Here is a 22276-nt window from a genome sequence, read left to right as displayed (position 1 = left end):
AGAGAGAGAGAGAGAGAGAGAGAGAGAGAGAGAGAGAGAGAGAGAGAATCATCCTTAGAATCAGAACCACACAGAGCTTACCAATTAATTGCCTTTGGGGTCAGGCAGAGCTCCCCCTAAGAGACCCTCTGCCTGTCCCTCAGCATCTGTACCAGAAGTGGGTGAAGTTTTTCTCCCTGGGGCTCTTTGCACCTGCTAGTTCCTCTCTTGCAAATAAGATAAGATCTGACCTACAAAATTCCAACAAACAGCTCTCCTGATAAACCTAGAATCTACAACACCAAAGCTGTCGGGGACTTCCAGTTTCATCTGGCTATCACGTAACCTTAAGCAGGAATCCCTCCTTCAACATCCTAGATCCTACCTGGAAACATATGCAGTAGACACAGAGCTCATTACCTTCCATTCTACTTTGGGACAGCTCTGATTTATCAGTTTTCAAATCTACCTGAAATTTACGTCTGTAACTCCATCCAGCCCTTCCCCACTCCTAATCGTATTTCTGCCCGAAACCACGCAAAACAAATCTAATCCCTCTTCTGAGCCTAACAATAATAACACCATTTGTATAATGCTTGAAGATTTGCTAAGCACTTTTTTCTTGGTGAGGCAATTGGAGTTAAGTGACTTGCCCAGGGTCACACAGCTAGTAAGTAACATGTATCTGAGACTGGATTTGAACTCAAGTGCTCCTGACTCCAGGGCCGGTGCTCTATCCACTGCGCTGCTCCCAGTACTTTTTTTTTTTTAAACAAATATAATCTCATTTGATACAACAATCCTGGAAGGTCAGCCCTATTATTATTCCCATTTAGCAGGTGAGGAAATTGAGGCAGACAGTTAAGGAATTTGCCCAGGATCTCCCAGGTAACGAATGGTCTGAGGTCAGATTCAAACTCATGTCTTCCTGACAGGAAACTGCCTCCAAGGAAAAGCAGGCCTGCTACTTGGGCTGCTGTCATGGCCCACTCTAAATCCCTTCTTCTCCAGGCAGATCATTCCAAGTCCCTTTGATATAGCTTTGAGCCCCTCACTATCCTGGCCTTAGCCCAGCCTAAAATGTGGTGCCCAGACCAGATCTGACCAGAGTTGAGCAAAACCTGACCATCTTGCCCCTTCTGCACCATGCCCCCTCCACCCCCACCGCCCCACTTCTCCTCATGCAGCCTACAATGTCTCCTTAGCTTTCTTTACTGCTATAACTAGCAGTCAACCTCCAAACATTTACTAAGTGTCTGCTGTTCAAGAAGGGTCAGGGGCCAGTCCCTGGCTGGCCACCTGGCTCAATCACTTATTGGCTGTGGAACTTTAGACACTTCTCTGGGCTCAGTTTCCCTATCTGTAACATGAAGTACTTGGACCCCCTGACCTCTAGGTCTCTTCTAGGCCTATATCTCTAAGCTCCTGCTCCTAAGGCTCTTCCATTCTATTGAGAAGATATGTACGAAGAAAAATAAATACAAAGCAAGACTGATCAAGTACCCGTGAGGTGGGTAGTATAACTGCTGTTGCTCCACACTCATTATCTAGATGCAGAAACTGAGGCCGTGGGCACCTGGCCCAGGGTCAGCCCTCCAAAGGATCTAAATTCTGACTCTTCCTGACTCTGCTTCCCGGGCTTCAAGAACAAGACCCTTTCTCTGGCTGTCCCCAATGCCCTCGTGGCTGCCTCATGGCCTCCGTGGCTTCCTTCCAGCCCCCATCTACAGGAAGCCTGCCTTACCCCACCCCACCCCACCCCACCCACCTCCTCAATTCTAGCACCTCCCCTCGTAGGTTATCGACAACTGATCCCATCTCTAGCTTGATTGTAGAGGGCTATTTACATGTTGTCTCCCTCATTAGTCTGGGAGCTGCCTGAGAGCAGGGACTGGGGTCTTTTTTATTTTTTTTTGTACCCCTAGCACCGAGCATAGTGCCTGACACATAGCAAGCAGGCACTTAATACATGTCTGCTGACCGACTCAACACCCTGGTCCCAACCTGCCCTTCCAACTTTACGCAATCATTCACTCTGCTCTGGCCAAACTATTCTTTTTTTGTTTGTTTGTTTGTTTGTTAGGCAGTGGGGTTATGCGTCTGAGGCTAGATTTGAACTCAGGTCCTCCTGACTCCAGGGCCATTGCTCTATCCACTGCGCCACCTAGCTGCCAAACTATTGGCCAAATTATTCTTGCTTTTCCTCCTGCAGGATGCTCCATTTCCCAACTTGGTCTTTGGACCGACCGTCCTCCCTGGCCTTCCTCCTCACTGCCTAGAATCTCCCAACAGCGTTCTCTTTGCTCAAGCATCCCCTTCCACATGAAGCTTCTCCTCCTAATCCTCCCCAGTTGCTAAGGGTACCCCCTGACCAAATAATTGACCTGATGGTTATTTGGGGTCTATCTTGTACATATATTTGTAAAGATCATCTCCATTGATGGAATGTAAGATCCTTGAGGGCAGGGATAGATATATTTTTGTCTTTGTTTCTCTGTCACCTATCAGAGTTCCAGGGATATAGTAGGTAGCTAATTAATGCTTGTTGATAGATTGATTGAATGCACCCATTGTGATGCCCCTTGCATTCTTCTCTTCTCTCCTCTCCTCTCCTCTTTTCTTCTCTTCTCTCTCACTCTCTCTCCCAAGTGTTTCCAGATTGGAGCATGAGGGTGAAATTCCCACCATAGCCTCTAGGCTCCAGAGCCCCTCGGTCTGCCTGTCTGTTTCCCCCCACGCCTTGTTCTGCTGTCACTCTTCTCTCACCCTCTCCAGTGCCCCAGGGGGAGATATACAGATGAGATGATAGGGGTGGGAGTTGAGGGCACAGACCTGGGGCTAGCTAGGATGGAGATGGAGAGGGATCTCTGTGCTCTGAAAGGAATGCTTTGTCCATTGTCCCATCTCCCAGAGGCTGGTACTGCATCCTCTGGGGAGGGAGGGAAGGGAGACTGGTGCTGATCTCAGCAGGGCATGGGGAAAGGGTGGGTGTGGTGGACATTTTTCTGTATCGGGGGCAGGAGAAGTGGATCCTTGTCCTTCTGGATGCCTCAAGTGAAGCCTGTTCCTCGGTCCCTGTAAAGATTTCAGTCAAATCATGCTGATAAATTCTGCCGTGGAGGAGCAAACCCTACCCCTCCTTGGCATATCCCCTTGACCCTGCATGTCCGATGTCCTGGGAACTGACGTGATATAAATGTATAAAGTCCCTCAGGTAGCATAATACTAAGCCTACCATGTTTCATAGATTCTCAGAGTGAGGAGGTACTTCAGAGATCCATCTCAACCACAATTTCGCTATCTATAAAATGGTGCCATCTCTGACCAACCCATGTCTATACAGTGAGAAAGGATTTCCCCACCATACATCTCCAAATGGTCATCTCCTTTGTCTTTTATATCTCCAGTGACAGAGAATTCACTACTTCTGGGGTCAGCTCATTCTATTTTGAGGCAACTGGAATCATTAGGATGTCTTTAGGTTCTTGGTTTTTGAGCTAGAAGGGACCCTGGGGGTTATTTAGAACAAACAGCTCATTTTACTGAGGTGGAAACTGAGGCCCAGAAGGAGGAAGTGAGTTGCCCAAGGTCACACAAGTTGTATAAAAACAGGCAAGTTTTAAATTAATCTCTTCTGTTGCTGTCAGCAGCAGAGGCAGGATTCAAACCCAGGTCATCGGACTTGGAATCCATATTACCACATGACTTCCTTTGCAAATGGAATCCACTTTCCTCTTACTGTTCTCCATGGACCCTAGAGTTGCAAAAACTCCTCGGTTTTTTGAAGCAGCTGCATCATTCATCTGATTTATATTGCTCTTGGAAATCCCCTCAAACAGTCCAGGCTTTCACACCTAATCTACTTTTTAGGGAAGGGAAAGAAATATGTCTATGAAGCACCTACTATATGCCAGGTACATGCTAAGTGCTTTACAAGCATTGTCTCCTTTGATTCTCACAAACTGTCCCTTCCCCCATCAAAGTTGATTTTTTGAACCTAAGTACAGAACTTTACATTTATCTCTATCTTGTCTCATGTAATAGCAATAATAGTGCCCACTTCCTAAAGTGGTTGTAAGGATCAAATGAAATCATTTGTAAAGCCTGTCAGTGCTGGCTGTTATTATTGTGGTGGTGACAACCTAGAAAGAAATGTTTATTCTTGCCTCTACTTACTATCTCACCTCTCATTCACTTCTCAGCCCCTTGGGGTCTGGCTTCCTAACAGCCACTATAGAAACTACTCTGGGATAAAATGCAAATTATTTCCTTTGGCATTTAAAACTCTTCCCAGTCTGGCTCCAGTCTTCCTCTCTAGTCTGATTTTGCCTCACCGCACCCTCTCCTCTCAGGCTTCTAAGACCTCTGCATCAAATTGGCCAACTTGTTGTTACACCTCCCACCTCAGTACTTTTGCCTAGGCTGTTTCTCCTACCCAGAATCCTTTCCCTCCCCCCCTTCTCTTCCCCCTGGAATCCCTAGATCCTTTGAAGACTTTAGTTCAAGGCTCAGCTCAAGCCTTGTGTCTACACAAGGCCCTACTTAATCCTTTCAGTTATTAGTGCCCTCCTTTCCCATACTAAATTACTTTGTATTTACAGTAGATATAGTTTGTATTTAGTTACCCTCATTTCTTTGATCTAGAATGTAAGGAAGGGTCTTGAAGGCTAGGTTTGTTTCAGTTTTGTCATCGTAGCTTCTGTGCCTGACATAGTGCCTGCTCCAGAATCTTTTTTTTTAATCGGCCATTCCACATTTTAATCTTCAAATCCATTATTTATTTGTTTTTGGTGTTCTTTTTTTGGGGTTTTTTTGGGACTTAACAAATTTTCTCCCTCCTTCCTAGTCCTCTCCCACCCACTGAAAAGGCAAGCAGTATTTATGTGTGAAATCATGCAAAATATTTCCATATTAGCCATATTGGAAAAAAAGCAAGGAAAATAAAGTGAGAAAATTATATCCATAATACTTTAGGTGCTTAATAACTGCTTATTGAACTGAACTGTTGGCTTCAGTCTGTGGTGGGAGCCAGTGGTCCTTTTTTTTGGGGGGGGGGTCCCCATTCTGTCATTGGATAACTGAACGCCTCTCAGATTTCTGCCATTTGCCAATCTGACGAATTGACTATCTATGTCTTTATTCAAGCCACAGATCTAAATGCTGGACAGGGATGGAGGAGCCCTCCCCTCTGTGATATCATCTCTTTGCCTTCCTCGCTCTCCATCATCTTCTCCTGCTGGTTTGGAATCCCCCTGGCTGAGCTCTCATTGGACCCACACAGCCACATGTGGTCTAAAAAGACACTGTGGGAGGCGCCATCACTCACATTGCCACAGTCCTGGGATACTGTGTCTTTGGCATCCTTCTGGTCTGCTAGGCTAGTAATACTGGATGCTGTCCGGCTTGGAGGCAGACATTGCTGAGATATGATGGCCAGAAATGAGCCTAATCCTCCAGGTGTGGTCTGGGCAGAATAAAGAACAGGACTCTCGCCTCCCGTATCCTGAGTCCGGCCACCTCCTGACTCTACTATGCCTCTCTTAATCTAGACTTTTTCTCTCCCTGGCTGGACCAGTAGAGGGAACTACCTGTGGGGAGATGAAACTTAGAACCTTGGAGAGATGCCTAGAACACTGAGGAATTAAGTGATTTATCCAGGGTCATGCAGCCAGGATGCTTTAGAGACCCAAATCATTCCAATTCCAAAGCCAGCCCCGCAGCCACTACCCCAGACTGCCTCTAACCAAAAATTAGGCCAGCTTTTTGGGCTTGCTGTCCACTAAGACCCCCAGACCTTTTACATGGGGACTGTTGTTTAGCCCCATCTCCTCTATCCTACCTGTTGTTCAGTTGTTTCAATCATGTCTGACTCTTTGTGACCCCATTTGGGGTTTTCTTGGCAGAGATACTGGAAGGGTTTGCCATTTTCTTCTCCATCTCATTTTACAGATGAGGAAACTGAGGCAAACAGGGTGAAGTGACTTGCCTAGGGTCACACAGCTAGTAAATGTCTGAGGCTGAATTTGAGCTCAGGAAGATGAGTCTTCCTGACTTCAGGCCTGGCATTCTATGCACGATGGCGCCACCTTGCTGCCCCATCCTACCTGTACAATTGACTTTTTGAATCGAAGTGTAGGACTTTGCATTTGTACCTATTAAGTGTCATCTGAAAACAAGAAAAACAAAACCTCTTTTACAAATGTTATACACATTTTAAGCAAAACAAATTCCCTCAATGGCCATGTCCAAAAAAGCATGCCTCAGTCTGTCCCTTGAGTCCATCCTCTCGCTATCAGGAGGTGGGCAGCATTTTTCATCATAAGTCCTCTGGAGTTGTGGTTGGTTGTTGTGTTGATCAGAATCTTTCAAAGTTGTTGGTCTTAAAATATTGTTGTTATTGTATAAATTACTTTCCTGGTTCTGCTCACTTCTTTCTGCATCAGTTCATAATAAGTCTTCTCAAGCTTCTTTGAAACCATTTCCTTTGTCATTTCTTACAGCACAGTAGTATACGAAGGTAACTTCAAAGTCTGACCTCCTTCTTTCCACTCCTTCCTTTTTTCCTCCTCAGAACTTGCTCAGTCACATAAATGAGTAGGGTAGGGAGGGAGGGAGATGGATAGAGTATTTAGTAAGTGCTTACTACTTGCAACACACTGAGCTAAATAAGCACTGGGGATATGAACACCAACAAGCAAGACAGTCCCTCCCTCAAGGAGCTTCCACTGCAATGGAAGGAGACAACAAGTACAGCATGCTGGAAAAGGGGGTGGAGAGGCATAAACAGACAGCCCTGGGCTCTCCAGTGATGCATCAGAGGATCAGAACTTGAACCCAGGTCTTCGTGAATGTAAAGAGTTTTGGAACTATAAAGAGCTCTTACCATTATTATGAGCCATTAGACTACATATTGGACTGATGTCCAGTGAGAGAGCACTTGGTGTCAGAGGAGCTGGGTTCAAATCCTGCCTCTACCACTTACTTGTGTGACGTTGGGTAAATGGTTTAACTTCTTCAGATTTCAGCTTCCGAAAGAAAGATTGGATACTATGGCTTGTAATGCCCCGTTCAGCTCTAAATCTATGATCTAAGAATCTCCCCTCCTTCCCTAATCTATCATCAGGACCATAAGATTCACAGCTGGACGGGTCTTTGGAGACCATGTGGTCCAACCCCTCCCCCACCTCACCGCAGGTTTACAGAGGAAGAAAACAAAATGTAAAGTAGTTGAATGAAGTTACTCGCTCCCAAAGTTGTCATTATCTCTACCTTGGTGACCAGTTCCTCTTTCTTGGTCAGGGTCAGGTCCAAAATAGTAGCCTCCCTTACCGCTTCCTCCACCATTTGAAAAAAAAAAGATTGTCATGGTAACAGGTCAAAAATTCATCTCCAGCAGCAGCAATAGCTGTCCAGAGAGGTGAATTTCTCCATCCCTAATCCAGCCTGGTTCTGGGCCAGCCAGCTTTGTGGTTTAGGCATTATGGCGCCACTTAGGAAGTGCTAGAAAGTGGTCCCACTCAACTATACCTTACATCACCGGACCAGACACTTCACCGGGGCCAATCGGGGAAGTGCCCAGAAGATTTGAAGGTTGTATGGTTCCAGGGATCCCAGGGACCTGGAGAGGGAGGAGCCAAGATCCTAGAATTCTTTCTTAGGTTCTGAGAATCTCGGGTTCTGAAAGTCTAAGGTTTGTGGAGTCTAAGGTTTTGGAAGTCCAACATTCTGGGAATCTATCCGAGGTTCTAAGAGTTTAAGGTTCTGGGTGTCTTAAGATTCTCTGAGTCCATGATTCAAGGAGTCATTTTACTCTTCCAAAGTTTTAATTGTCTGCAGTTCTGAGATCTGATGTTTTGAGTCTTGAGATTCTAGGGGTCTGTCTCAAGTTCTAGGAGTCTAAGATTTTGGGGTCTATCTGAGGTTCTGAATGCCTTAAAGTTCTAAGAGTCCAAGGTTCTGAGAATAAGCTCTTCTGAGAGTTTTAGGTTCTAGCAGTCTAGTGTTTTGGGAGTTTATGAATGTGGGTAATAAGGTTTAGATAATTAGAAGTTGACCTGAGCTAGGTTCTGTGTTTTTTTGGGTGCTGGTTATAGCTTGCTGGAGCTGAAGGGTATGCTGGGCTGGAAAGAGAGGGGATTTCCAGTAGAGGGAGAGGGTCATTTGGGACTTGGACCCTTTCTTTCTCTGAACGACAAGTTAAAAACAAACCCCACTTTACCTTTGTAATGGGCTTCCAAGTATCACCCCTTGTCATCTGAGACTTCTACCACCACTCGTCCCTTTCCTGCCTCTCCTAAAGATGGGCTGGGCTGGGAAAGGGAGGTAGCATGAGAGGTGGGGTGGGGATCATTATCTTACTTTGAATTGTGCACCTAAAACATTTTGTATCTTGGATGAATCACCATTTTTCTGGTCTCTTTTGGCCCTCCCCACCTCTGCCTTTGGGAACTGCCCAGGGCCCTCCACTGCTGCCCTAGGGACCCCCTGGAAGATTGAGAGCAGTGCCCTCCCTCATCTAGAGTGTAAGCTCCTTGAAGTCGGGGATGGTTGGGGTTTTTGTCTTTGTGCCCCCATCTCCTAGCTAGGTGCCTCGCACAAAGAAGTTACCTTAAAAATGTTTGTTGAATTGAATTGAAAGGAAGGGGCAGGGAGAAAACTTTTAAAACATAAGAAAATAATGTAGTCTAGTTAGAGTATATATGCATAGAATCATGCTAAATGTAGTTTAGTTGAATTGATTAGATCAAATGAGAGACTGTATAAAGCACTTTGTAGATCTTATATTGCCAAATGAACAAATAAAAAATTATTTATTAAGCTTACTTTGTGCCAAGCAATCCATTAAACTGGGAAACACCTGAAAACAAGATCATTCCTGCCCTAAGGAAGCTTATATTCTAAGGGGGTAGAGATTATCTTTTGTGTGTCCCAGACCCTTTTGGCGATGTGGTGAGGCCTATAACCCCTGAAGGCACTATTACCCTAGGAAGGTCTGGCCTAGGGTCCTTGCAGGATGGCTGTGGAGAATGGAAAGGTATGGAGGGGAGGTTCACTGTGAGTTGGAGCGTTTCACCTTTTTGTGTGTCTGGGCCCCCTCTACAGTCAGCCATGGACCCTCAGAATCATGTTATTAAATGTATAACATAAATTACCTGAGTTACCAAGGAAACCAATTCTACTGAAAAACAGTCATCAAAATATTTGAAAAGCAATTTCATGGACCCCAGGGTCAGACCTCTGCTCTAGAGGAAGAATGGATAGGACTTGGTGGTGATGGGTTGGATGAGTATCAGATTCTAGCCTGACTTTTTGATCCTTAAGGATTGCACTTTTCACAGCTAGAAAGAAATGGAGAGATCATTTGGTCCTTCTAGTCAATTTTTTTTTACAAATGAGGAAACTGAGGCCCAGAGAGGGAAAGTGTTTTGCTTAAGGTAGTCCAGCTAGTAAGTAGGAGAATAATTCTGACACTGCTCTTTGGACTTCTCTGTCTGGTTCTTGCTGGGCCCTTTGACCTTCAACTTTCCGGTGATGCTATGAATATCTGCAGTGCAGCCCAGCCCAGCCCAGCCTACTCTTAGGGGTGGATCTTCTCCTGCCTCTGGTTCTCCCAGTCCTTAGGAAGACAAAGCCATGCCTAGGAGGGAGGAGGGAGGGAGTGGGGAGGCTGGCTCTGGCTAAAGTGGAAGGCAAAAGGGGGGGTGGGGCAGCCCTGGGGTGGTCAGGGGCTGGGCATCAGCCCTGGGAACTCTCTTTCCCGGCAACATAAGAGCCCACTGTGGGAAAATGAAAAGTCTGCCAGCCTTGGAGCAGGATGCTGTGGGGGATGGGGAGGACGAGAGGGGGCTAAAGACGGTGGAGATGGAGAACTTGGAAGAAGACCTTTGTACTGGGGTGGGGAGGAGAGAAGATCCTGGGAGTAGTCTGGCCGTGGGTTGGGGAAGGGAGAGGGCTAGAAATGAACAGGAGGTAGGAAGGGGTAACGTAGAAAGGGCAAAGATATAAGACATAAAATATAAAGACCTACGTTTGAATCCCAGTCCTGTTGCAGGCTCTGCTGTGTGACCTTGACCAACTCCCTTCAGTTTTCCAGAGCTTCAGTATCACCTGTGAATCAGGAAGACTGTTAAGCACTTGGTGGCATGTGCCTAGCACTGAGCTGGGGGCTGAGGATATAAGTGCAAAAAATGAAACATTCTAATGGGGGAAGACAGCAAGTAACAGAAATGTGATGAGGTTGTCCTGGGCGATACCCATGTCCCTTCTAGCCCTGAAAGCCTGTGAATCTTTAAAGTGCAAGTGGTGGTGGTGATGAGGACACATTTAGGAGCTAGAAGGAACCTGTCCTGAGGGCTGTTAGCCCCCCAACTTGGCTGTTTACTTACTACCTATGGGACATTTGCCAAATCAATTCCCCTCTCCAGGCCTGTTTCCTCCTTTGTAAAATGAAGCAGTTGAGCTAAAAGAATTTTAAGGTCTATTCCTGTTTTAAGTCCCAGAGGGATGGGATGTATTACCCAAGATCACACATCGAGTTGGTCCAGGCTACTGTCTCGTTGGGGTCTGCATGGCTTCCCCAAGGCTAGTGTGAAGGCACGCAGCTCCCAGGGCATGGAGACAGGAAGTGCCGGTGCCAGGAGGAAGGAGAAAGGCACAGAGAGACCACCCCCGTGCACTGGAGCACTTTGCCAAAGGCTACCCCTGGGTTGCCTTGTTCCCAGCTCAGGCATCTAGCCAAAGGCTCCTGCTGATCGCAGCCTTTGTGGGGCTGGGGAAAGAAGCCTGGGCTGAGCCCTGGCTCTGTCACTTATTAGCTGAGTGACCTTGGGCACACGGCTTCACTTCTCTGGGCTTCTTCTTCCTCTTTTATATAATGGCCACGGATCCAACTAAGCTGAAGTGAAGGGTTGAGATCTTGGTGTCCGAGGATCAGTGGAAAGAATTGGGGATGTTTAGCTAGGAGAAAAGAAGGCTTGAGATGGACATGAGAGTGGGCTGCAGGTATCTGAAGGATTATCGTGTTGAATTCTCTAAGCATTTATTCAGCACCTACTATATACACTAGTAGGCTCTGTCTTTTCACGTCATTGGTATCACCAATACAATAAACTGTCCTTGGGACACTTACATTCTCCTGGGGGATACAACAGGTAAACAGGTAAGAAAATTTAAGGAGGGAGAGACCTTTAATAGCTCAACTTCTCTTGTTTGTCACCCAAAGGCTGTACAGGGGCCAGACACTGAAGTTGCAAGGAGGCAGTTGAAGCTTGGATGTCACGAGCTTGAAGTTTTCCAAAAGGGAAGTAGGCTGCCTGGGAAGGGAGTGGCTTCCTGTTCATCCCAGGTCTGCCTGAGGCTGGATAGCTTGTTATAAGAGATACTGCAGAGGACATACCTGTTCAGGTGTGGGTTAGACTCTAGGGCCCGTTCCTGTGATTCTGTAGTGACCTCCCTGTCCCTGGAAGTATGCAAGCAGAGACTGGATGACTTCTTTTCTGGGGATGCTGTAGACGCTGTGCCTGCACTGGTGAGAGGTTGGACAGATTGACCTCTAAGGTACTGGGATTATGTGGGCCTATGAGGTCGCATCTGGGCTGGGTATTGACCACTGGGAAGGATGTCAGCAGGACTAAAAAGGAGAGTGGATTAGAGAGATACACACAGCAAGGCACAGCAAGGCTGGAAAGTATGCACAAATAAGCACGGGGTCCAGTTTGGGTGGAAGCAAAGGGCACCTATGGGCCATGTGAAATCAAGCCAGAATGGCAGTGTGGAAGCTGGCTGGGGACACCCTTCAGTGCCCTGCAGGCTAGATAGTTTGTGTTTCCTTGGTGGCAATGGGGAGCCAATGAAGGTTTTTTTTTTTTTTAGCAGAGTTGAGGGGTAATCAGATCTGTGCTTTAGAAAGCTTATTTTGGCAGCTGCGTGCAAGGTGGGTGCAAGCAGGGAAACCAGGGAGGAAGCTATTGAAATAGTTAAGGCAAGAGGTGATTGGGACGTGAAAGGGAGGAGGGACAGCATGAGGAGAGGAATGCGATCATATCATGAAGGGAAGCAGGCTTTTCCAACTCTTTGGATGTGGCAGCCTAAAGAGTGGCAGAAGTCCAAAAGGACCCCAAGACTTTGAGCTTGGGTGACCCTGGAAGGGAGTGCGGATACTGAGAGTCATGAACCAAAGATCTCTGGACTTGAAGTCAGAAAGGACCTTGGTTCAAGTCCCACCTCTTTTGGGAAGACCCTGGGCAATTCCCCTGTAAAATGGGAACAATAATAACACTCGCACTGTGTCCTTCCCTCCCAGTATTATTGGCACTGAGATGAGATGGTGCTGTAAAATCCTTTACAAGCTATAAATTCTAGAAACAGAAACGTTATTTTTCTAGGACTTGCAAGTTTACAAAGTGTTTTCCTCCCAACCAGCTCTGAGCTAGGGAGTGATTGAAAGGGTTATTATTCCCTTTTCATAGATGAGGAAACTGAGGGGTTGCAGGACTGGAGAAAGGTCATCCAGCTTGTCAGTGTCGGGGCTAGAAGTCAGAGCAACCTGCAGCACCTCCATCCAACACTGAGCCTTGCTCTTGTCTGCCTCGTGGGGGAAGAGGGGAACTCAGACATCGAGAATAACAGGTGGGAAAGGGCTTAGAGGAGCCAAGGTGGGGTGGGGTGTCTGCAGATGCAATGGATTATCTCTCACATGGGGGCAGCAGCCCCACACAGAGCTGTCCAGCTCCTTTCTGGCCAAGGCAAGCGGTCACTAGGGACTCTCCTTGTCATAATCTCTCCTCCCTGGAATAATCAGACTAAGATTTTCCCACAATGCATTCTGTTGCCCAAGGGCGTCCATCAACCTGGAGGGATGTGGCTTGCGAAGCCACTGGGTGAGAAAAGAAAGAGATATGGAGACTATAAGGCGAGATGAGGTTTGGCAGGCATGGGGAAGGGCATAGAAGATAAGGGGGAATTGGGGTGGGGGAGGCAGTCACACAAGTGCCTGGAAGCAGCCTAGAAAGGTCAGTCTTCCTTCCCACAAGAGGCTGGCTAGTTTCCCAGAACATCAGACTACTCGGCTAAGTTGAACAGTAGGAAGGGAAGGGGACTACCCATATAACCTTGAGGAAGTCACTCACTCTCTGACCCTCAGTTTCCTTACCTGTAAAATGATGGGGGTGGACCAGATGGCTTCTAAATAAATCTTGTTATTTCTGGTCTATGTGTGTGCTGGGGACACAGTGCAGTGAGTTCCCCAACACTGGAGGTTTCTTTCAAAGGAGTCCTTTGGCCATTTGTTGGGGATGGTGTAAATTAGAAGACATTCCTCTACAGGTGGGGACTGGGCTCAACATTTTTATAGAGCTTTAAGGGGAGCAGATGCTTTCTGTGTATTAGCAAATGGCCTCTGAGGTCCCTCTTGGCTGGGAGATCACAGCTCCTTCCCTGCATATCGGGAGCAGGCCACCTTCTCCTCGTCTCCACCTAAGTGCCCATATTTTGCTCCCTTGCCCAGTTGCTCTGTCTGCTAAATCCCATTTCCTTTGTTTGCCTTCTGACTGCAGGATGAAGATGAGACGTCATAAACTCTTTCTGACTCTGTGTATGGCTGGCCTCTGCCTCATCTCCTTCCTACACTTCCTTAAAGCCTTGTCCTATGTCACCTTCCCCCGGGAACTGGCCTCCCTCAGCCCCAACCTGGTAGCCAACTTCCTGTGGAACAATGCCCCTATCACACCTGAAGCCAGCCCGGAGCCTGGGGGAGCCACGGGCCCTGAGCTGCTCCGAACTCCACTCTATTCTCACTCACCCCTGCTCCAGCCCCTGCCCCCGATGGGGGCCACTGAGGAACTCCATCGGCTGGAATTTGTGCTGCCTGAGGACAAAGCAGAGTATTTTGTCCGCACCAAAGCTGGCGGGGTCTGCTTCAAGCCAGGTACCAAGATGTTGGAGAAGCCCACAGTGGGACAGCCAGAGGAGACACTTGAGGCTGGAGACAGCTCTGTCTCTGGGGGCACAGCCCGCCGCCCACTGACAATCGGAAACTGGCTGGCTTCGGGGAAATCCAAGGGGATGAAACGTCGGAAGTGGGTGGAATGTGTGTGTCAGCCCGGCTGGCACGGGCCAAGCTGTGGGGTGCCCACCGTGGTGCAGTACTCAAACCTGCCCACCAAGGAGCGCCTGGTGCCCCGGGAGACGCCACGACGGGTCATCAACGCCATCAATGTCAACCACGAGTTTGACCTGCTGGACGTGCGATTCCATGAGTTGGGGGATGTGGTCGATGCCTTTGTGGTCTGTGAGTCCAACTTCACTGCCTATGGAGAACCTCGGCCACTCAAGTTCCGAGAGATGCTTCGGAACGGTAGCTTCGAGTACATCCGCCACAAGGTTCTCTATGTCTTCTTGGACCACTTTCCACCAGGGGGCCGCCAAGACGGATGGATCGCCGATGACTATCTGCGGACCTTCCTGACCCAGGATGGCATATCCCGCCTACGCAACCTTCGCCCAGATGACGTCTTCATCATCGATGACGCGGATGAGATTCCTGCCCGGGACGGTGTCCTCTTCCTTAAGCTCTACGATGGCTGGACCGAGCCCTTCGCTTTCCACATGCGCAAATCACTCTATGGTTTCTTTTGGAAGCAACCTGGCACCTTGGAAGTGGTGTCGGGCTGCACAATAGACATGCTGTTGACCGTCTATGGCACAGATGGGATCCTCCTGAGAAGACGACAGTACTACACCATGCCGGGCTTCCGTCAGTACGAGAACCGCACGGGCCACATCCTCGTCCAGTGGTCCTTGGGCAGCCCGCTCCACTTTGCAGGCTGGCACTGCTCCTGGTGTTTCACCCCTGAGGGCATCTACTTCAAGATGGTGTCAGCCCAGAACGGTGACTTCCCCCGCTGGGGTGACTATGAAGACAAGCGGGACCTTAACTACATAAGGGAGCTGATCCGTACAGGTGGCTGGTTTGATGGCACTAGGCAGGTGTACCCTCCCGCTGACCCCAGCGAACACATGTATGCCCCCAAGTACCTGCTGAGAAACTACCCAAGATTCCACTACCTGCTGGACAATCCCTACCGTCAAGCTGAGGGGACTGTGGGTGCAAAGGATAGCATGAAGGGCATCGATGGTGGTGGAGCTGGGCCTGAAGGAGTCGCAGCCAGGGCAGCACAGGCAGGGGAGATCTGATGACATCACAAGGCTCCATGATTTTCACTGGGGGGAGGTCCAGGGAAGGGAAGGGGGAGAGGGCATTAGGATGGTGCAGTTGGCTTCTGAGGCTAATTGCTCTCCTCCTCTCTCCCTTCTCCAAGAGGGAGCCCCGCATGATCAGAACTTAGGAAGAGGGGCAGGGGGTGAGGGGACCTTAGACCTCAGGATGTCCCCAGTACTAACCCCAGGTGAGCCCACAGATCTTCTTCTTGGAGTCTATGCCCTTGGGTATCTTTTCATTTCTTTCTCTGTCTTGCACATAGAGCTTTTTCCCAGGGGATGGAGGGAAGTCAATTTTTCTGTTTGCAGCTCCATGCCCTCATCCTCCAACCACATTTTGTGGCCATGGCAAGGCAGGTATAGGGACCAGCAGGGAGAGAAGGGGCTGGATACAGGGTGATGGATAGGCAGGAAGGGAGCGTAGGGTATGCATGTGGACAGCTGACCTGGAATGGCTTTTTACACCCACAATGAATCACCCATCAAGACAGATGTCTAGAAAGTATGAGTGGCCAGCCCTTGGTTCCCCCTGGGAAACCAGCTTTGGGCTGTGGTCAATAAGAGGAAGGAGAAGAAAAGACCAGATGCTCTAGAAATACAGTGGGGACCAGGGAAGGGAGGGAAACTTGGGATAGGGGTATGAAAAGGGAGTAGGGGTGGGGGGTGGCAGAGATGTATAATTCCACTAGAAATTAACAGAGGGAGAGAAGAGCTCTAGTCCAGTGACCACTCCACAGATCATCCCACTCTATATTCCAAAGGAGCAGTGGGCAGGGTTATATGGAACTGTAGAGGAGAGGAGACAGAGCTCAGGGCTCATTGCTCATCCCTAGAGCCTGTTGGAGAGATCTTGGGAAGCCCCCATCTCCTGAACCTCAGCCCTATTGTGCCCTTTTAGCCTTACTTATTCAGTGGTCCACTTTGGGATGGGCAGATGGAGTGACCCTTAGGAAATCAGGGGATCCTATCACCCATCTGTTTCTTGGAGAACTGCATAGGGTCAGGTAGGAACTGGGAGCAGGGTGTTGGGGTGGATGCTGCGAGATCCCCCTTTCCCTTAACCTGGGGAGGGCCAAATAGAAACACTATCCTACATACAGCAGGGCCCTGTCTCTCCTGCCGATCCCCCAACATCAGAGCCTTCTCTGAGAGAGTGGACAATGGGAATCTGCTTCCCTCACTTTCCATCACCCTCTCCCCATCCCATCCAACCCTGTTGCTTGTAAACACTTTCTGGTCTTTTTTTTTTTTTTTAAACCAGAAATTAGGACTATTCCAGTCCCTCAGCTCTGTGCAGTCTGGCCAGTCTCTTCTCTGGAGCTCCATTTCCTCATCTGCTAAATGAGGGGTTGGACAAATCCCTTCCAGCTCTAGCATGCCATGTCTGACATCCTAAATATTAGTTGGAGGGTGGGCCTTGCCATACCTGTCTTGGACTCCTGAAGGGTGGTCATCTGGAAGACAGATTTTACTTATGCTGGCTTGGTCCCAGGGGCCAGTGAAGGGAAGTGGCCAAGAGGCAGGTTTAGGCTTCCCAGATTGAGAATGGAAAGGGACATTCAAGACTGTCTTGTCCAGGACTGTCCTGGACTCCGTGGGCTGTCAATCTGATGAAGCCAATGGACCCTTCTCAGAATCATGTTCTTCAATGCATAAAATAAAATACATAGGATTGCAAAGGAAGTGAATTATATGGAAATGCTATTACCAAAAGATTTTGTTTAAGTTCATGGACCCCAAGTTTAAGAACCAATCCAACCGTTCTCATTGTATAGATGAAAAAAATTGGGACCCAGATACCTTGAGTAACCTTCCAAGGTAGCCCAGGAAGCTAGTAGCAGAACTGAGAGCTGCTGCCTCTAGATGCCATGCTCTGTCCACTGTAGCCCCAGACTTCGAAATTAGAACTAGCCCAGAATGGAATGGGCTGCCCCTCACATTGCCTCCATCTCCCAGCAAAAGCCACTATGTTGGGAGAGAGATTCTTCGTTAGCTGTGGTGGCCAATGATCTCGCTGACCACTGAAGTTCCATAAGATTCAGAACTTGGGTGATTCAATGCTTCCCTCTCATCCCTTGAGGACCCCATTCATCCTGTTCTTTCCATACCGCCCCCCACCCTAGTTCTCCCTTCTAAATCCTCTTGGGGATCCCCAAAGTTCATTCTCTGTCCTTCAGATGTACAGTGTGGGGGATAGAGCGGAACAAAGTGCCTCTTAAGGGTGTTGGATTTCTAACCCCCAGTGGGTGGGTGGGGAATGAGGGCAGAAGCCAGGCAGGAGGCTCCAGGCTGGGAAGAGGGAAGAATGAAACCTTTCCAATCATCCAGACTCCTTTCATTCCAGGCAAGCCCAACCTCCAACCCAAGCTTTCCAGCTGGGGCTAAATCACTCTCTCTGTTGGGGGAGAGCCTGGGAAAGTGTCTTCTCTATTCCTGAGATAAAAACCAGCCTTTCTCCTCCCTAACCTCGCACCACCCCCATCTCACCCCCACTCCAATCGAGTTTGTGTTTGTACGTATGAGTAGATGGCAATGTGAGCACACCAGCTCTGCTCCTAGTAAGCCTTCCATGAATGTGTCTGAATATGCATGTGTGTTTACTTGTGTGTGTATAGGACCCTAAATTTAGGGCTGGAAAAGACCTCACTCGCCATGGAGTCCATGCCCCTAATTTTGTAGAGGAGGAGGAAACACCCACATCTCAATCTGCTGTTGGGTGTGCCAGGCACATCGTCTTCATTTTACAGATGAGGAAACTGAGGCAGCTAGTGGTTTAGCGACTTGTCCACGGTCCACAGTATGTGAGTTAGGATTTGAACCTGGGTCTTCCTGACATCAGCTCTGGCACACTCTCCAATCACTGTGCTCAGCCCGGCTATCGTCACGTGTCAGTGGGTGTGCATAGGAGAGCGTGTGTATGTGTCTCTCTCTAGGCTGGTCTAGTAGACAGGGCCTTGGTCTGGGAGTCAGAGACCCAGAGTCTAGGCCAAGCTCCGTCGTCCTGGGGTCCCCTGGGACAAGTCTCTTTCTGGGCCTGTCTCTTCTTCCGTCAAACACAAGGGTCAGATGCAGATCGATCCATCAACTCTCACCTGTGCCAGGTGCGAGAGATCCAAAAGGGCTTTCCCTCACCAAGCTTACATTCTATAGATTCTGTACAAACATAAACATTCTATAGAAAAAGGTCCCTGAGGCTGGGGCGTCCTGGGAGAGAGAATGAGCAGCGGGTTTTTGTCCCAAACTTTCTCGTGGGTCTCTATCACGTTGTTCCTTCAGGTCATGGCCTCTCTCCCTCCCCCACATCCGTTGTAAACTCCTTCTCCCGGTGTCTTCTCTCCCCCAGCACTCATCAGTGTACAGTGCAGAGTCTCATGGACTTGAAGCCAGGCTTAGAATCCTCACGTGGGGGCAAACCACCTCCCCTCTCTCTGCCTCAGTTTCCTCCCCTGTAAAGGAGGGGTCTGGTCCCTTCCAGCCCCAGATCTAGGATCCTGCTGTTCCCTTCTGCTCATTTGTCCTGTGCCCCTCCCTTCCTTTACCATTCTCTGCCCAGCTCCCCAGCCTTCAGCTGAGACTTGGCTTTTGGCCTCATGCCCCCTCCTGGGAGAGCAGCATGGTAAGAAGTGGGAAGACCCTGGATTGGGAGTCAGAGGGCCTGGGTCGAATCTTCGCTTTACCACTTCTAACCTCTGTGTCCGGGCAAGTCACTGAGCCTCTCTGGGACTCAGTGTATAATTTTCTGTAAAATGAGAGTTGGAATGGCCACCCTAGAAGGGCCCTTCCAACTCAAAATCTATCACCCCATGGCAGCGGGGGTTGGAGGAGCTGGGTCCAGTCCTACAATCATTACCCCTGCCTCCCACTTACCCCTTTACTTTACCCCCACCCCAGGCTGCTGGGGGTGGGGTGTAGGAAGGTCTTGTATGCTACTGTCATTCCTACTGGGAAAGCTCCTGATGGAACCTCGACCCTGGCCTCTTGAATCTGAGCCCTGAGTCCACTTACTACGGAAGAAAGGGCGAGGGTAGGGGTAGAGGGGGATTTGAATTCTCTGTTACCCCCCTCCCCCAGGGTGTGGCTAGCTTCCATCCCCGAGAAGGGGCTGCTTCTCATTTAGATAAGTAAAGTCAGCCAAGCTGCTTGAAAAGCAAGTAAGCATCTCTGCTTGGTGGACTCTGGGGATCCCTAGACAATGGAGAAAGTCTGCCCTCCAGGAGTTCTCATTCAAACTTTCATCTCCTATTTGAGGGGATTAGGCTAGGTGACCTGCCTCCAACATCTTTTCCTGCTCTAAATCCCATGATTTCAGGCTCATGTGCAAAGTAGGCCTTGGGGAACGGTGCACCCATCCTGGCATGAGTCTGGCTCCCTCCCAATTTTAGAGCCCCGTTCCCCTTCTTTGGGTTACTCCCAACATACACCCCCAGCTGCTACCACGCCCACCCTCCTGGGGGATTGGAGCTGCCCTGGTGAGGGATCCTGGTTTTAAAATACACTAGTTGGAGGAGCTCTCCCTGCCCCCTGGGTTTCTGTTCAGAGCTCCCCACCCCCACCTCCCCTCCTAGAGATGGGGACTCTGAGGGGAGAGAGGACACTGGAGGTGGAGAGTGGGGGAGATGGACAGTCACCTGCAATACGCACACACTGAGGACTGGGAAGAGAATTCCTTCTCCCTACCCCCAAACAATCTGAAGGGAAGTCACACTGTTGAATTAAAGCCACTGGGCCCTCCCCATTCCCCAGTGACTTGGTCAATCCCCTCCTGTCCTCCTGAGGGGACAGAGTGCAAGGGACCCCTGGAGTGGCGGGAGGAGGAGAGGGAGCTGAGCCCTGGAAACTGTAATTTAAGGACACCAATAATAATGATGATGATGGTAATAATAGTAATATTTTTTTTTGTAAGGACGAATCCAAATGTACACTCTGAAATCATTTTCTCTGTAAATGGTTGGATTTCATTTCACCCTTAAAGGGATGTTTAAAGGAGAAGATAATATTAATAATAAAAAAACCAGAGCTACAAAGCCTGAAAAGGAGTGAGTTTTATGTGTGTGTTTTGGGGAGGGGGCTGGGATTTCTGATTATATGAGGTGGGGAGAGACTGGAGGCCTAGGGGCCTTAGGTGTGGTTGCTCTGATACTTTTGTGACTTTGGGCAAATCAGACCCGGTGTGGACCTCAGTTTTCTTTTCTGTGAAATAGGGATAATCCGAGTTGTAACCAGCTGGAGGTGAATGAAAGTTCGGCCCAGGCAAGTTACCTGGCAAGTGTGTGAAGTCAGACTATCCACACCCTTACCGCTGGCAAGAGCACACCAGGGCTGAATTGTTTCCTGCAGTCCTGACACTGAAACCCGTCTTCCCCAAGTGACACTATTCCCAGAAACCTGCCAGGGGATTAAGCTTCCCCCTCCCCCCCTCCCAGGGGTATTGTAAGGATTGAATGAAGTGACGCCTTTCATTTCCTCATTAGAGCTGGAAGGGTTCTCAGAGACCATTTAGTCTGCCCCCATTTTACAGAGAGGGAAAACAGAGGTCTAAGGAAGTTTGGTGTCTTGCCCAAAGTCAGTAACCTGGTAAGTGAGAGAGACAGGATTCAAACTCAGGTCCCGTGACTCCCAAGGTTAGTACTCTCTACATGGCATTCTGACTCCTGAAATAATCTATCGGCCACTCTAGGAGGACAGGTGCTTTGAGATCCCTTTTACACATCTGCTGTTCCTCTCTCCGTGAGATTTCAAGCTCTTTGTCAGACTGATTTCAGTGAACCAACTTTGCCTGCGGGTAAATGAAGACCACCACAGAATTATCACTCACCTTTCAAATCAATTATTGAAACTCTGAGGAAAAACAAAAAGAAAAGAAACCTCAGTGAGGGCTTCCTGACCAGCTACTCTTGAGGCTCAGTTTTCCCAGCTGTTCAACGGAAAGGATAATAGTTGCCCTGTCATCCCTGGAAGGCAATGAGGAAAGCAATTTGGACACCTGGAAGAGCTGTGTCCTTGAAGGGGTCAGCCCGTCTGGCCCCGTTCGATGTCTCTGTCTACTTCTCCCCTTCCTCACCCCCAATCCCATGGTTGACCCATTCTCTGAGCAGAAAAGAAAACTGAGGCCCAAAGAATTTTCAGCTTGTCGGGGTCACATAGCCGGGAGATATCAGCCGGGTCTCCTGACTCCATATTCTAGCTGGAAACACATGCAGCCCTATCTATGTGTCTAACACCTATGGGACTCTGTTCACATATGCACATGCAGGAGCATCGCCTACAGGGAGCCAGGAGACACCACTCCTTCCTCTCCTTGACAGCTGACCAGTGGGACCCAGGGGCTGGGATTTGAAATTGGCCTCCAACACAGAACTGTCTTCCCGCAGAGCCGGAGTTTAGCCTCTAGAAAGGGAGAGTAGCTTTATTAGGGTGAGCTTGGGACAATGGGTAGAATAGCCCAAGGCAATGGAGACTGTGTGACCTTAGGCAAATGACTTAACCTCTCTGACTTTGTCAAAGGAGAGGGTTGGGAAAGAGTCTCTCTAGAACTCCCTCTCAACTCTGAATACTGTGATCCATGAATAGTGAATAGGAATCTGCTCTACAGCACTCCCAACAGGAGGATCTCCAGCCTCTGCTTCTATGTGTCCACAGAGACCCACCTCCCTGCCTGCTTGTGGAGCTGGTCCTTAGGGAGCCAGTCAGGCAACAGGCATTCTTAAGTACCTCCCGGGTGCCAGGCCTTGTGCTAAGTTCAGGGGGTACAAGGACTTGTTGCTCTCAGACTAATGGACAGGTCAAGGTGCGGCTAACCATATACACTATGTGTGTGTGTATGTGTGTGTGTGTGTGTGTGTGTGTGTGGGTGTGTGTGTATGTATGTGTGTGTGTGAGGCAGAGGAGAGCCAAGGTAGGGCAGCTACATGAGAAAACAGCTGAGAGCTTTCCTTCCATGGAGATTTGCAGTTCATGTCTCTGCCCTCCAATCAGAGAGGCAGAGGGTAGTCATGAGGTATAGTACCAAGGCTGAGTACCATGAAGGTGAAGAGGACCAGATTTGCCAGTGGGATGGATATGTGGGGTGACACTGTGTGTA

The 22276-nt window shown here is 48.9% G+C and overlaps 1 protein-coding gene across 4 annotated transcripts in view; it reads left to right on the top strand.

Moving 5' to 3' along the window:
- Positions 1–20219, top strand: part of MGAT3 (mannosyl (beta-1,4-)-glycoprotein beta-1,4-N-acetylglucosaminyltransferase) — a 35451-nt gene extending 15232 nt beyond the window's left edge. The window contains exons 2-3 of one of the 4 annotated variants that reach the window (XM_027872226.1): positions 12447–12606; positions 13533–20219. In XM_027872226.1, the coding sequence (XP_027728027.1) occupies positions 12447–12606; positions 13533–15171 (1799 nt within the window). In that variant the 3' untranslated portion in view covers positions 15172–20219. Of the gene's footprint in view, positions 1–7010; positions 7670–9979; positions 11536–12446; positions 12607–13532 lie in introns of those variants that run through there. The other 3 variants (XM_027872247.1, XM_027872239.1, XM_027872234.1) reach the window with 3 other exon arrangements.
- Positions 20220–22276: the final 2057 nt, after the last annotated feature.

Source organism: Vombatus ursinus, unplaced genomic scaffold (assembly GCF_900497805.2).
Source record: "Vombatus ursinus unplaced genomic scaffold, bare-nosed wombat genome assembly UNPS02003292.1, whole genome shotgun sequence".
NCBI classification, from domain to species: domain Eukaryota; kingdom Metazoa; phylum Chordata; class Mammalia; order Diprotodontia; family Vombatidae; genus Vombatus; species Vombatus ursinus.
This window is presented reverse-complemented; position numbering and strand designations above follow the sequence as displayed.